The sequence below is a fragment of the Oncorhynchus gorbuscha genome, linkage group LG11, assembly GCF_021184085.1.
Source record: "Oncorhynchus gorbuscha isolate QuinsamMale2020 ecotype Even-year linkage group LG11, OgorEven_v1.0, whole genome shotgun sequence".
In the NCBI taxonomy this organism is placed as follows: domain Eukaryota; kingdom Metazoa; phylum Chordata; class Actinopteri; order Salmoniformes; family Salmonidae; genus Oncorhynchus; species Oncorhynchus gorbuscha.
The window spans coordinates 30,209,575-30,224,833 of NC_060183.1; the positions used below are offsets into that span (position 1 = coordinate 30,209,575).

At 40.8% G+C, this 15,259-nt stretch overlaps 1 protein-coding gene across 2 annotated transcripts in view; it reads right to left on the bottom strand.

Moving 5' to 3' along the window:
- rundc3ab (RUN domain containing 3Ab) overlaps positions 1 to 15,259 on the bottom strand; it is a 36,865-nt gene that overhangs the window by 10,907 nt on the left and 10,699 nt on the right. For both annotated transcript variants that reach the window (XM_046369318.1, XM_046369317.1), the window contains 4 exons: positions 13,000 to 13,089; positions 12,660 to 12,740; positions 6,454 to 6,622; positions 5,695 to 5,852 (listed from right to left, as the gene is read on the bottom strand). In XM_046369318.1, coding sequence (XP_046225274.1) covers positions 5,695 to 5,852; positions 6,454 to 6,622; positions 12,660 to 12,740; positions 13,000 to 13,089 — 498 coding nt within the window. The remainder of the gene's footprint in view (positions 1 to 5,694; positions 5,853 to 6,453; positions 6,623 to 12,659; positions 12,741 to 12,999; positions 13,090 to 15,259) is intronic.

Sequence of the window (15,259 nt, forward strand, 5' to 3'; positions counted from 1 at the left end):
GCACTCCAAACAAAAGCCAATTACATTTTTTTTTTTTTTTTTACAAAACTTGGAATTGATGATGAAATAAACCAAAACTGTTTCTTAGAAGTGTAGCAGGATGTTAACTCTGCAAATAACGTTTCCACCCCGACAATGAGAATCATAAATTAGTGTAATTAATACATATGCATTAACAGAAATTAATGTAACCAAATGATGAGGATTAAAGCTACATTTACTGCTGGTGACATATGTAATGGGGAATTTATCAAAATAACCACTCAAAGGGAAAATAATTCCCACAATGAAACGATGAATGTGCAAGGATTGGCTGTAGACATCTGAACACATTCTGGAGAGCTGAGTGTATGCACTCTAGAGAGAGACACGTCATATCTTCACCCATCCCCTTCTTGTCTCAACATTTATACTCAAGACACATTGTCTTCATACACATTTAGATGCTTTTCACTGACAGCCGCAAACCAATAATCACCTAGGCTGCCCAAAATCCTGGCTTCCCAAATAGGCATAGGCTTACGTGATTTGAAAGAATCCACAGCATTTTTTTTTTTTACAAAAAGCTAATAATCCTCTGTTGGCTAAATCATGCTCTCTGGTGAAGTATATTGAATGATTTTATTTAGACAGGTGTAATTATACAATTTTGGTAAAACATCCATTTACTTTAGGGGCAGCCAGCACTGTTTATCCGCCAACGTTCCTTTCCAATTTGCAAGTGGCTGAAACCAGAGACCTGTAATACAGTATACTGATGAGATGCTCATGTCTCCACTCTAACAATGGGAGTCGTTGTCCCAAAAGCATGAAGGCAGGCGACAAGCTTAGGTCTGCATATTAAGCTCATAGTAACGCATTGGGCTTATTTTGGCGAGAGTGAGCCCTCTCACTTCCCCTCTTCCTCTCTGCTGAAACTATCTCACCTGAGATAGCATCCGAATGAGTGAAACAGTGCCCCTCTGTCTTACTATATGTGGCCCATGTATCTGATGCTGTCAGGACAAAAAGAGTATGACGTCTGCACCTTCACAGGTAGGCGTGGACGTATCTTGCTTCTCTCTGTCCACCCAGCCTGTCCTCCCCCTGACTATCCTGGCCCCGCACTGAGTTCTGCCCTAGTGAAATCAGGTGTTGCAGGCAATTTCCTAGACCGGTCAGTGGCCTTATCATTACGCATTCCTCTAGTCCCTTTACAACCCCCTATCCCAGTCCTTGCCCTAGACAACCTTCCCCTAGGAACAGGACTGGTGCGCCAGACCACGATTCCAATTTCCCTCACAGTTGCTCACAACCACCATGAACGGATCACTTTTTTCATCTTAGAATCTCCTACACACCCCGTAGTTTTAGGTTTCCCATGGATACAGCTGAATTACCCCAGAATATCGTGGACAGAGAGGAGGTTGTTGGGTTGGTCGCAGGAGTGCCAGGGGATGTGTCTGATGTGTCAATCTGTGCCACCTCCACGGAAAGTCCGGACTAGGCCACCCACGTCCCTATCCAGGAGGAGTACCGGGACCTACAGGTGGCCTTTTCGAAGACTCGTGCCACGTGCCTGCCCCCTCATCGCCCATGGGAATGCACTATCGATCTACTGTCTGGTTCTACCCTCCCACGGGGGCACATCTACCCTTTCTCGCATGCAGAGACCGAAGCCATGGAGGCCGTCGTCCAGGAGGCACCTGGTTCCAATCCCCACTCTATCAAAGTATATACACTACCGTTATGGAAGTATATACTACAGTTCAAAAGTTTGGAGTCACTTAGAAATCTCCTTGTTTTTCAAAGAAAAGCCATTTTCTTTTGTCCATTAAAATAACATCAAATTGATCAGAAACAAGGTGTAGACATTGTAAATGACTATTGTAGCTGGAAATGGCAGATTTTTTAATGGAATATCTACATAGGCGTACAGAGGCCCATTATCATCAACCATCACTCCTGTGTTCCAATGGCACGTTGTGTTAACTAATCCAAGTGTATAATTTTAAAAGGCTAATTGATCATTAGAAGATCCTTTTGCAATAATATTAGCGCAGGTGAAAACTTTTGTCCTGATTAAAGAAGCAATAAAACTGGCCTTCTTTAGACTAGTTGAGTATCTGGAGCATCAGCATTTGTGGGTTCCATTACAGGCTCAAAATGGCCAGAAACAAAGACTTCTCTGATGAAACTCGTCAGACTATTCTTGTTCTAAGAAATGAAGGCTATTCCATGCGAGAAATTGCCAAGAAACTGAAGATCTTGTACAACGCTGTGTACTACCCCCTTCACAGAACAGCACAAACTGTCTCTAACCAGAATAGAAAGAGGAGTGGGAGGCCCCAGTACACAACTGAGCAAAAAGACAAGTACATTAGAGTGTCTAGTTTGAGAAACAGACGCCTCAGAAGTCCTCAACTGGCAGCTTCATTAAATAGTACCCGCAAAACACCAGCCTCAACGTCAACAGTGAAGAGCCGACTCTGGGATGCTGGCCTTCTCGGCAGAGTTGCAAAGAAAAAGCCATATCTCAGACTGGCCAATAAAAATAAAAGATTAAGATGGGAAAAAGAACACAGACACTGGACAGAGGAACTCAAAAAGGCCAGACTCCCAGGCCACAAGCACCAATGAGGAACGAACTGAACACTGTCCCAATAAGGGTTATCTCATAGGCATGTGCTTATTGGGCCAGTAGAGTTAGGCCCTGTCCAGAAGAAACCCTAACCCCTCCTCCCTAGGCATTTACACTTATGTAGATGAAACAACTTGATAGGTGTAAGCAATAGGGTGAATGCACTTTGAAGTAAATCTCAGCTCTGTTAAAAGTGCACTCAAGAAAATATATTTTATTGATCAGTGATTCAGGAGTATCATTAAAACATGTTCATATGCCCAACCAACATTAGACAACTATACAGAAAGGCCTTAAATAGCTGAAATAGGTCAATCAAATCAATGATCAGAATAGTCATATTAACCAATACTTGACATGGACATGGTGTCATACCATAGCGGGAAAGATCGGAGTATGAACCAGGAGATTGTGAGTTCAAATCCCAGGTGAAGACAAGTTGATTAATAATTACCGTATAAAATGCACAATGTAATCAAGTGTGAAAACGTGTAAAAACACTGTATGTTATAAGTATCCCTTGCCAATAGACAAAGCGATATGAATGGATCAGTCGTTCACCAATCCGTGCCTTGATTGGCTCAGCAACAGTGACGTGTACATTTTTTTGTGGGGGGACACAAATATTCTTGCAATGTTCCCATGAAACATGTCTAGAATATTAATATATTATGTTCTGAGAACATGGCAACCATATTCTGTCATGTTTTGTCTTATATTGTCTTGTCATTTTGCTTTTCCTTCTGTTCGTTTTCCCCCTGCTGGTCTTTTTAGGTTCGTTCCCTTTTTTCTCTCTCCCTCCCTCTCTCTCTTCTCTCTATCGTTCCGTTCCTGCTCCCAGCTGTTCCTATTCCCCTAATCAATCATTTAGTCTTCCACACCTGTTCCCTATCTTTTCCCCTGATTAGAGTCCCTATTTCTCCCCTTGTTTTCCGTTTCTGTCCTGTCGGATCCTTGTATATTGTTCACCGTGCTGTGTCTTTGTATCGCCCTGTCGTGACGTGTTTCCCTCAGATGCTGCGTGGTGAGCAGGTGTCTGAGTCTGCTACGGTCAAGTGCCTTCCCGAGGCAACCTACAGTTTATGATCGAGTCTCCAGTCTGTTCTCGTCATTACGAGTGGAATTGTTTTTTATGCTTTATTTACCGCTCCGATTTGTCTAGGAGTATTGCATATTTCCTTTACTGGATTAAAGACTCTGTTTTCGCCAAGTCGCTTTTGGGTCCTCATTCACCTGCATAACATATTCTGTGTATATTTACAAAAACGAGAAATTCCATAATTTGGTGTGTCTCAGGTAACTCTCTAGAATGTCCCATAATTCTTCAATTGGTTTAAGATCTGGTGACTGAGATGGTCATGGCATACGGTTTACATCATTTATGCTCATCAAACCCTTCAGCTTTGTATTTACTGCAGTTTACGTTGCCCAAAGAGGTTGAGTGGACCTAAACCATGCCAGGAAAATACACCCCACACAATAACAGAGCCGCCAGAATCCTACCCAGCTAACAATTCTAGGGAGAGAGAACATTTTTTGTTATGTTACCCGTAATGTTCCCCTAAGGTTTTCCATTAGTTAGGGAAACTGTGTGTGAGAGTGAGAGTGTGAGAGTATATACTGTGTCTGTAAAATGTATATAGGTTCAGAACTTTTGTGAAACAGCAGAGTTAAAAATATATGGCAAATGTACAGTTGAAATCGGAAGTTTACATACACCTTAGCCAAATACATTTAGACTTAGTTTTTCCACAATTCCTGGCATTAATTGTAGTAAAAAATCCCTGTTTTAGGTCAGTTAGGATCACCACTTAATTTTAAGAATGTGAAATGTCAGAATAATATTAGAGAGAGTGATTTATTTCATCTTTTATTTCTCTCATCACATTCCCAGTGGGTCAGAAGTCTACATACACTCAATTAGTATTTGGTAGCATTGCCTTAAAATGGTTTAACTTGGGTCAAACATTTTGGGTAGCCTTCCACAAGCTTTCCAGAATAAGTTGGGGGAATTTTGGCCCATTCCTCCTGACAGAGCTGTTGTAACTGAGTTAGGTTTGTAGGCCTCCTTGCTTGCACATACTTTTTCAGCTCTGCCCACAAATGTTCAATGGGATTGAGGTCAGGGCTTTGTGATGGCCACTCCAATACCTTGACTTTGGTGTCCTTAAGCCATTTTGCCACAACTTTGGAAGTATGCTTGGGGTCGTTGTTCATTTGGAAGACCCATTTGCACCACACTTTAACTTCCTGACTGATGTCTGAGATGTTGCTTCAATATATCCAAATCTTCCTACCTCATGATGCCATCCATTTTGTGAAGTGCACCAGTCCCTCCTGCTGTAAAGCACCCCCACAATATAATGCTGCCACACCCGCGCTTCACGGTTGGGATGGTGTTCTTCGGCTTGCGATATGTATGTTTGGTGGGACATTGACACGTATGTTTCTTGCCTAGAACACTAATATCTTACACTTAGAAAAAGGGTTCTAATAGGGGTTTTCCACTTTTCCCCATAGCATAACCCTTTTTGGTTCCAGGTAAAACCTTTTTTGGTTCAAGGTAAAACCATTTTGGGTTCCATGTTGAACTCTCTGTGGAAAAGAGTTCTATATGAAACCCAAAGGTTTCTACTTGGAACCAAAAGGGTTCTACCTGGAACCAACAAAGGTTCTTCAAAGGGTTATCCTATGGGGGACAGCTGGAGAACTGTTTTAAGTTCTAGATAGCACCTTTTTTTCTAAGAGTGTATGTTTTGAGAACATGGCAACCATGTTCTTTGTATGTTTTTTGGGATGTTGATGGAATATTCTCCTAACCAACAGAAAACTGGACACATGAGTGTTCTTGCAACGTTCCTATGAAACGTGTATAGAATATTAATATATAACATTCTGAGAACCATGTTCTATTTGACATTAAGGGAACGTTCTCTACAGTTGTGGGAATGTTTGTTGTTAGCTGGGTGTGTCTCTCTAGTTGTGTGTATTGTGTGTGTATGTTTGTCTACATGTACGTCGCATGCATGCTCGTGTCTGCACGTGCATGTGTGTGCGTGTGTGTAGCCACTCACAGTTGCTCCTGCAGCTCCAACACGATGGCCTCCAGCTCCCTCTTCTCCTGCTGGCTCTGCTCCTCCAGCTCCACCAGCCTCGCGTTCAGCTCCTTGTTCTCCGTCTCCACGTTTGTCAACTGGGATTCCCGCAGACGCACCAGCTCCTCCAAATAGCCCTGGAGACAAGCACACATCAGGGGTGTTTTTTTCTGGAAGAAAACGGGCTGAAATGGAGTCAAATGGGGAGGTACTTGTCAAATAAGAAACTTGTTTTTGTTGTTGTTTTGAAACGTTTTGCTACAGTGTGCCCTATGACCCAGCTACACATATCCAAAGATGCCTTCCATCTACTTCTGTCTTATCAATGAGTCCTATGATAGACTACAGAGAGCAATTTGTGAGCCAGATTATCTCTTGTAGATGAGGCATTTCAAGTTATGGTTGGGCAGGAGCAGCATCTTCATAAGAACAAACTGTGCAATAACATTCAGCCCTGATCTCTGAGGTAACAGTCATTTGAGGCATGCCTGGGCACGTGTATACACCACAATATAGACCTAGTGTCTAGTTTGTGATTATATACCAAGGGCTAGTGTACAAGGATACACCTATGACCTAGTGTACACCTAGGAGCAACCTACCCTAGGGAGCAAGTGAGCTGTGAATAGTTATTACAGTGCTTGAGGACACCCAACAACGACTATCTTGTCCCCTGTACTTGAGTGCCACTCATAGGCTTACTGTGGGGATCTACAAAAAGACAAAATGGCTACCCACCTTCTGAGCGTAGACAATCTTGAACCTCTGCTCCATCTTGCGGCACTTGTTGGCCCAGCTCTCCTCGACGGTGACCAGCGGGACGTAGGGGTGCTCAGGGACACTGTCATCGCTCGTGCTGCTGTCGATGCTCCGACGGTCGTCGTCGTCATCACTCAGGTAGTCATAGCTACACAGACAACAACAGATGTCAATAATAGGCCTATTTAGGCTATGTAATATTGGGCCCGTTTCCCGAACCCAGATTAAGCATAGTCCTGGATTAAAAATCTTTCTCTATAGAGGATCACCATTAAAAGCATGTTTTTAGTGTTGGCCAACACAGCCGTTTTTATCTCAAAATCAAATCATTTCTGGGTAACAATGAAGTATCTTACTGTATAGCAACCCCAGGTGTAAAACAGTAAATAACGGCTACTTCTCAGAGAGTTTTGAATTGTCAAGAGGAGTTAAACAGGGTGTCCGCTGTCACCATATCTATTCGTTATGGCCATCGAAATGCTATCTATTAAAATCAGATCCAATAACCACATTAGAGGATTAGAAATCCAAGGCTTTAAAATAAAGGTGTCCATGTATGCCGATGACTCAAGTTTTATATTAAGTCCTCAAGCTAGACCCCTGCAATGTCTCATTGAAGATCTAGATAACTTTTCTGGACTCTCTGGACTAAAACCTAATTAAGTCAAGTGTACAATATTACATATTGGATCTTTAAAAATACAACTTTTGCATTACCCTGCAGTTTACCTATAAAATGGGCTGATGGTGAAGTAGACATACTCGCTATTCATCACAAAATATATAAATAAGCTCTCACCGTGAATTTCAATAGAAAACTTGTAAAAATAGACAAGATCCTGCAACCATGGAGAGGTAAATACCTGTCTATTTATGGAAAAATTGCCCTGATTAACTCCTTAGTCATATCTCAGTTTACTCACTTACTTATGGTGCTGCCTACTCTTGATGATTCGTTTTTCAAATCATATGAGCAAAAAATATTTTGATTTATCTGGGACGCTAAACCGGACAAAATAAAACGTGCCAATCTATATAATGAATATGTATTGGGTGGGTTGAGATGATTAAATACAAAAGCACCAAACCTCTCTCTAAAAGCTTCACTCATTCACAAGTTTTATTTGAACCCTAAATGGTTCTCAAGTAGATTACTAAGAAAAGCTCATCCATTATTTAAAAATGGCCTATTTGCCATGTCTCATTTTCATTTTCCATTAACTGAAAATTAGACTTTTTTTCAAAGTATCTCTCTTTTTCAAACAAGCATTGTTTGCTTGTTCGGCAATTTCAATTCCATCCCCCTGAAAATATATATATATATTACAACATATATTATGGCTGAACTCAAATGTGCTGGTTGATAAAATACCTGTATTTATGGAAAATATGTTTGAAAAGGGTATTTTGTTCTTAAATTATATTGTAAATTGGAATGGTAGAGTTATGTCCTTCATGGAGTTATCAGAATTGTTTGGGAAGGTCTGCTCAATCCAAGAGTACAACCATTTGATTACAGCATTACCCCAAAAATGGAGGAGGCAGGAGGCAGCGAGAGGAGGTAGGGAACTGGTCTGTCTGCTCAATATAAAGGATCAAAACTGGCGGAAGAATAAAAAAATAAATAGGAAAGTATACCAGTTTCATTTGATGACCAGGATGTTGACAACTGTGCCATACAGATTGCAAAAGAGTTGGGAAGAGATTTTTGATGTACCAATTTCATGGTACAGGGTGTATGAGATGATATATAAAACAACGCAAGATTCAAGACTTTGTGCTTTTCAGCTAAAATGATGATATAGAATTCTTGCCACCAACAAAATGTGGAATATTTGAGTCATAAAATCATGGAAGCTCTGTGATTTTGTTGTGAGGATACAGAATCAATAGACCATTTATTTTGGTATTGCCCTCAGGTAGCCTGTTTCTGGTCTCAGGTTCAGGAATGGTGGAAAATGCATAGCATTGATGTAAAATTGACCCTAGAAATAGTATTGTTAGGAGATCTGGAGAGACCGGGTCAGTCAATTACTAATATACTAATACTCTTAGTAAAAGTATTTATCTTCAACTCACAATCTGTGGATTCAATTCGATTAGATAGATTGAAATTGTACGTTAAACATCACAGCATAGTTGAAAGACATGTGTTGCGTAGAAACCTGAAGTGGGTGGCCAGCAGAGATAGATGGGATGGGCTGAGGGAAGCTGAAGCATGTGGAATTGGAGACCAATGTGAGTGGAGTTGCTGTTTGGTAGATTGACCGTCATTCTAAGTTTTTTTTTTTGTAAAAATAAAACATAATAAAAAATACATTTGAATGGGATCTTGGTGGGTTGGGGTTCACGTTTTTTGGCCTGGTGGTAGATCGGCCAACGTGCCCTTGAGCAGAGCATTGACACTGGATGCTTTTGTGTGTCGCTCTGAATGGGAATCTGTTGGATGACTGGTATGATGTTGTTGTTGAGCTGCTTCACTGCAAGTATTTTGTATGTTAAGAATATTCAATAAATACATTTTTGCAAATATTTTTAAAAAGGGCAACCATGGCATCCATGACAGGAGACGTGTCCATCTATGATGTAATGTTAAACGGGTAAAATAGTCTAGCTAGCAACATTTTCTGATATTACATGTTTCTAATTTTGACAGAAAGTGGTTTCATTTCAAGTTAGTGTATTGTTAGCTAGCTACCTAACGTTAGCTGTCTGACTAGCTAATGTTACATATATGATCTTATTATTTGTATCTCAGAGCCATTTGCTTAGCTAGTTATATCATAATGTTAGCTAGCTAACATTGAACCTGGTTGGTTAGCTACCTGCAGATTGATGCAGGGTAGTAACGTCATGAGTTGGGATTATGGTTTATTGTTTAGCTAGCAGGCTAGCTAGCTACATGTCTTAACAAAAGACTCTACTAATGCAAGTTTTGAGTGCGTTCGAAGATTCAGTCTGGCCAGTCTACTCTGATTTTAGATCCCTCTCATCTGAGTGTGCCAGAGCACAGAATAACTGATGAATTTATGAAAGCTCAACACCCGCTGAATTTGGCCGGTGTCAGTAAAAAAGCGTAAATACATTGTTTTCAGCAGCACAGTTGTAATCACCAACGCTCTGGATATCATGAAAACAGCCTAACCAGCTCTGCTAGGGCGAGTAAAATGGTCAGAGTTTGGGTGGGGGCTAAAGCTTAAGCGGGTGTGAATGATGCTGAATGGGTGTAGACAAAGAGGAGTTCTCAAGTAGGGGCAAAATATTCAAAGGCCATTTTCTCAAAAGTGAGATTACAAGTTTATCAACTTTTAAAGCAGAATTACTTTCCCATTGTTCCTCAAATGCAGTGTATGATATGCCATTTTGTAGCTCTGTGTCTCTGCTTTTATCCAATGTCAAAACACCATTTCACATTTTGCTACATAAGACCGAATCAAGGCGGTCGGTCACAAATAGATAATATTTGTGGGCTATACTCGGCCAAGTCTCGGCCTTGTCTCAGGATGGTAAGTTGGTGGTTGAAGATATCCCTCTAGTGGTGTGGGGGCTGTGCTTTGGCAAAGTGGGTGGGGTTATATCCTTCCTGTTTGGCCCTGTCCGGGTTTATCATCGGATGAGGCCACAGTGTCTCCTGACCCCTCCTGTCTCAGCCTCCAGTATTTATGCTGCAGTAGTTTATGTGTCGGGGGGCTAGGGTCCGTTTGTTATATCTGGAGTACTTCTCCTGTCTTATCCGGTGTCCTGTGTGAATTTAAGTATGCTCTCTCTAATTCTCTCTTTCTCTCGGAGGACCTGAGCCCTAGGACCATGCCTCAGGACTACCTGGCATGATGTCTCCTTGCTGTCCCCAGTCCACCTGGCCGTTCTGCTGCTCCAGTTTCAACTTTTCTGCCTGCGGCAATGGAATCCTGAATTGTTCACCGGATGTGCTACCAGTCCCAGACCTGCTGTTTTCAACTCTCTAGAGACAGCAGGAGTGGTAGAGATACTCTTAATGATCGGCTATGGTGCTGACTTGCTGCATCCTCAACAACTACTGTGATTATTATTATTTGACCATGCTGGTCATTTATGAACATTTGAACATCTTGGCCATGTTCTGTTATAATCTCCACCCGGCACAGCCAGAAGAGGACTGGCCACCCCTCATAGCCTGGTTCCTCTCTAGGTTTCGGCTTTTCTAGGGAGTTTTTCCTAGCCACTGTGCTTCTACACCTGCATTGCTTGCTGTTTGGGGTTTTTGGCTGGGTTTCTGTACAGCACTTTGAGATATCAGCTGATGTACGAAGGGCTATATAAATAAATTTGATTTGAAATTTGATTTGAAATGAAGAGAGAGGAAACCGCAACGAAATTACGTCTATAATCAATAGAATAACTGTTAAATGTGCCTGGCTTTATAAATCATCCATATACAGTGCCTTCATCCATATTCAGACTAGAGGTCGACCGATTAATCGGAATGGCCAAGTTTTCATAACAATCGGAAATCGGTATTTTTGAGCGCCGATTTTGCTGATTTAAAAAAATATATATATTTTATTTTATATACCTTTATTTAACTAGGCAAGTCAGTTAAGAACACATTCTTATTTTAAATGACGGCCTAGGAATGGTGGGTTAACTGCCTTGTTCAGGGGCAAAACAACATATTTTCACCATGTCAGCTCGGGGATCCAATCTTGCAACCTTACAGTTAACTAGTCCAACGCTCTAACCACCTGCCTCTCATTGCACTCCACGAGGAGCCTGCCTGTTATGTGAATGCAGGGTCTGAACAGTTATGTAAAATAAGGTATTTCATTTTTTATTTTTTTTACAAATTTGCAAACATTTCTGAAAACCTGTTTTTGCTTTGTCATTATGGGCTATTGTGTGTAGATTGATGAGGGAAATATAGTATTTAATGTGAGTGAGAGGTGCTTCAGAGCACGGCGATTGGCAGCCGGGAGAAGGGAATTATAATTATTATATTCAGACGGCCACTGGCCACAAAAGGCCACACAAATTGTGAATAAGAGACTCATCGAGAAACAGCTCGTGCCTTTCATGATACTTTTTTCAAATCATCATTAGAGTCGCATCATGCAACCTTAGAATGTATTAAAAATCTAAACATGTAGCCCATTGTTTGTATTACAACTAAAGATGCATAAATAACTCCGCTCACCACACATGTAGCCCATTGTTTGTATTACAACTAAAGATGCATAAATAACTCCGCTCAACACAGAATAGCCGCATGTGCTCACTCCCTCAAATTGTTGGAGAAAATATCCTTTCTATTTTATTCAGCTATGTTCAATTGTATTTGTCCTACTATAAAATATTGCCACCGAATCTTGTCTGTTAAATGAACTAGTGTAGCCCACAACTATGTGGCATTAGGCAGATCTGTGCCTAACATAAGGACAAGAGCATGCTATTCTGTTCTTCTGAAATAGACTACATTTTGCTCATATCTTGTTTCTTAAGACCTGTCTAAAATAAATAATGGATTCATTGTGATGGAGTAAGCTATATTACAGGGATTTCTTAGACTTTTTAAAATGTAGATGTTCCAAAGGCCTGCTTGCATGTGTTTATGTTAATGAACGGTAACTTACCGCGAGACCGGCAGTTACTTGCTTGACAATCACTGGCTGACAAAATGTCATGACCGCCACAGCTCTAGGAACAACCCCCCTAAAATTCAGTTCAGTTGAATTTCGTTCATACTGTGTGTCCCGTTCTATAGTCATTTATCAATGAAAGCAAATGAACACACATCCCACTGGTTGAGGAGCTGGACCACGCATGAGAAAGTAATTCCTTTCCACAACAACGACACACTCCCAGCAGTGACTTATTGGTGAGATGCACAACACAAGGACAATGTTTCAATCCCCATTGGGATCTTACGCTAAAAACAAGGACAATATTTACCCCGTCAAAGATTCCAATAAAGATCCATATTATTTACTTAGGATTATTTGTAAAAAAAAAATTAAAACCTTTAAAAACTAACATGTTCAAACCTCATGATTATTTAAACTGTCTAACACTATCATAACACCAGGTTGTAATACACAAGGTTGTTTATGTTTCATGGTCATTTCAGTCTTTATAAACCACGTATAAACAAACAATGTATTGTCCAATGTTTGTTTAATCAAGATTGTGGCTTTAACATAGCTCTACATTACCTCTGAGTGAACTTTAGGTATGGCGTGTAGTCAATGACAGCAGAGGATTTTCCATCCAGGGCCTCCCCCTTTAGACAGAAACTGTGGACAGAAATTCATAACCCAATCAAACACGAACCTATGGACAGCAACCTTGTCATATGACTATGTCCCTCACAGAATAACAAGGCCCTCTTGAGTTCCTCTCCTGGTGTCTCTCTGCCATGGTGGCTGTAACTTCCTCAAACTTTCTGAAGGCCTTGTTTTTGAAAAGCATTTTCTGACAAATGCATTTTTTTTAAAAGCACTAGAAAAACAATTGATTTCTCTGATTTCATCGAGCATGTTCTCCCAGCCTCACCTGAAGTCTATGGCTCCGAGTCCAATAAGCATCCCTGTTAGGACCGTGGCTTCTTCCCTTAGCATGATGGCCCCATCACCATAGAACCTCCTGTAGCACACACACACATAAATATAGGTGTGTCAGGTACCCTAGGTGTTTGTTGGGATTGTTAGTTGTCATTAAGGTTGTGGCGGTCATTAAATTTTGTCAGCCGGTTATTGTTATGCAAAAGACTGCCGGTCTCACGTTAATTCATATAAAACAGGTCAGCATCTCCAGGCCTCCACAGAGTCCACACATACAAGCCACAGATGCACGCATTTAGAACATTTTTAAAAAGTCAAAGAAATCTATTTAATATACACCATCACATTAAATCCATTATTTTAGTCAGGTCTAAAGAAACATTATGATGTGAAGAATGAACAGAATATGGAGGGCCTACTGTATGTTATCTGGCTATGCTCAATGCCATAGGCTGTAGGCGTGTTAATTTAGCTGACAAGATATGCTTATAAATCCTGTGCCATTATTTTATATTATACAATTTATAGTAAGAACAATATAATTGAACTTTTCTGAATAAAATAGAAAGGATATTGTTCCCGTTCTAGAGTGAGTGCGCATATGAAGTGGCTATGTTGAGCGCAAAAGGGTTTGAAACAGGGCCTATATGCTTGACTTAGAGTTATTTGGCAACTTTAGTTGTGAATGATACAAACCTTCGAAAGTCTTATAAATCAAAACATATAAAGGCTGCATGATGCGACTATAGGCTATTGATGATTTGAGAAAGTCGCAAAAAAAGCTTGTGCTCTGCTCCTTGCCTCATGCTGCACAGCTGTTCTCTCTTCAAGAGATCATATGTTAACCCACATGATGTCAGCTGGTCCTGTTGTGGCAGGGCTGAAATGCAGTGGAAATGTTTTTGGGGGATTCAGTTCATGTGCATGGCAAATAGGGAATTCATCTGATTACTCTTCATAACATTCTGGAGTATATGCAAAATACCATCATACAAACTGAGGCAGCAGACTTTGTCAAAATTCATATTTGTGTCATTCTCAAAACTTTTGGCCACGACTGTATATCCACAGTAAAATGAGTCCTACATCAACATAACCTGAAAGGCCGCTCAGAAAGGTAGAAGTCATTGCTCCAAAATTGCCATAAAAAAGGTTTGCAACTGCACATAGGGACAAAGATTGTACTTTCTGGAGAAATGTCCTCTGGTCTGATGAAACAAAAAATAGAACTGTTTGGCCATAATGACCATCGTTATGTTTGGAAGAAAAAGGGGGAGGCTTGCAAGCCGAAGAGCACCATCCCAACCGTGAAGCACGGGGATGGCAGCATCATGTTGTGGGGGTGTTTTGCTGCAGGAGGGACTGGTGCACTTCACAAAATAGATGGCATCATAAGAGGGAAGGAAAATTATGTGAGGCAGGAAAGGTATGTGGATATATTGAAGCAACATCTCAAGATATCAGTCAGGAAGTTAAAGCTTGGTCACAAATGGGTCTTCCAAATGGACAATGACCCCAAGCATTCTTCCAATGTTGTGCAAAATGGCTTAAGGACAACAAAGTCAAAGGATTGGAGTGGCCATCACAAAGCCCTGACCTCAATCCCATAGAACATTTGTGGGCAGAACTGAAAAAGCATGTGCGAGCAAGGAGGCCTCCAAAACTGACTCAGTTACACCAGCTCTGTCAGGAAGAATGGGTCAAAATTGTAGAAGGCTACACGAAAAGTTTGACTCAAGTTAAACATATTTTAAGGCAATGCTACCAAATACTAATTGAGTGTATGTAAACTTCTGATCCACTGGGAATGTGAATAAATAAATAAATGCGGAAATAAATAATTCTCTCTACTATTATTCTGACATTTCACATTCTTAAAATAAAGTGGTGATTCTAACTGACCTAAGACATTGAATGTTTACTAGGATTAAATGTCAGGAATTGTGAAAAAACTGAGTTTAAATTTGGCTACGGTGTATGTAAACTTCCGACATCAACTGTGTGTATATATATATATATATATATATATATTGGTCATGCCTCCCGGGTGGTTCAGCAGTCTAAGGCACTGCATCTCAGTGCCAAGAGGCTTTACTTCAGTCCCTGGATCGAATACAGGCTGTATCACATCCGACCGTGATTGGGAATGCCATAGGGCGGTGCACAATTGGCCCAGCATCATCTGGGTTTGGCCGGGGGTAGGCCGTCATTGTAAATAAGAATTTGTTCTTACCTGACTTGCCTAGTTAAAT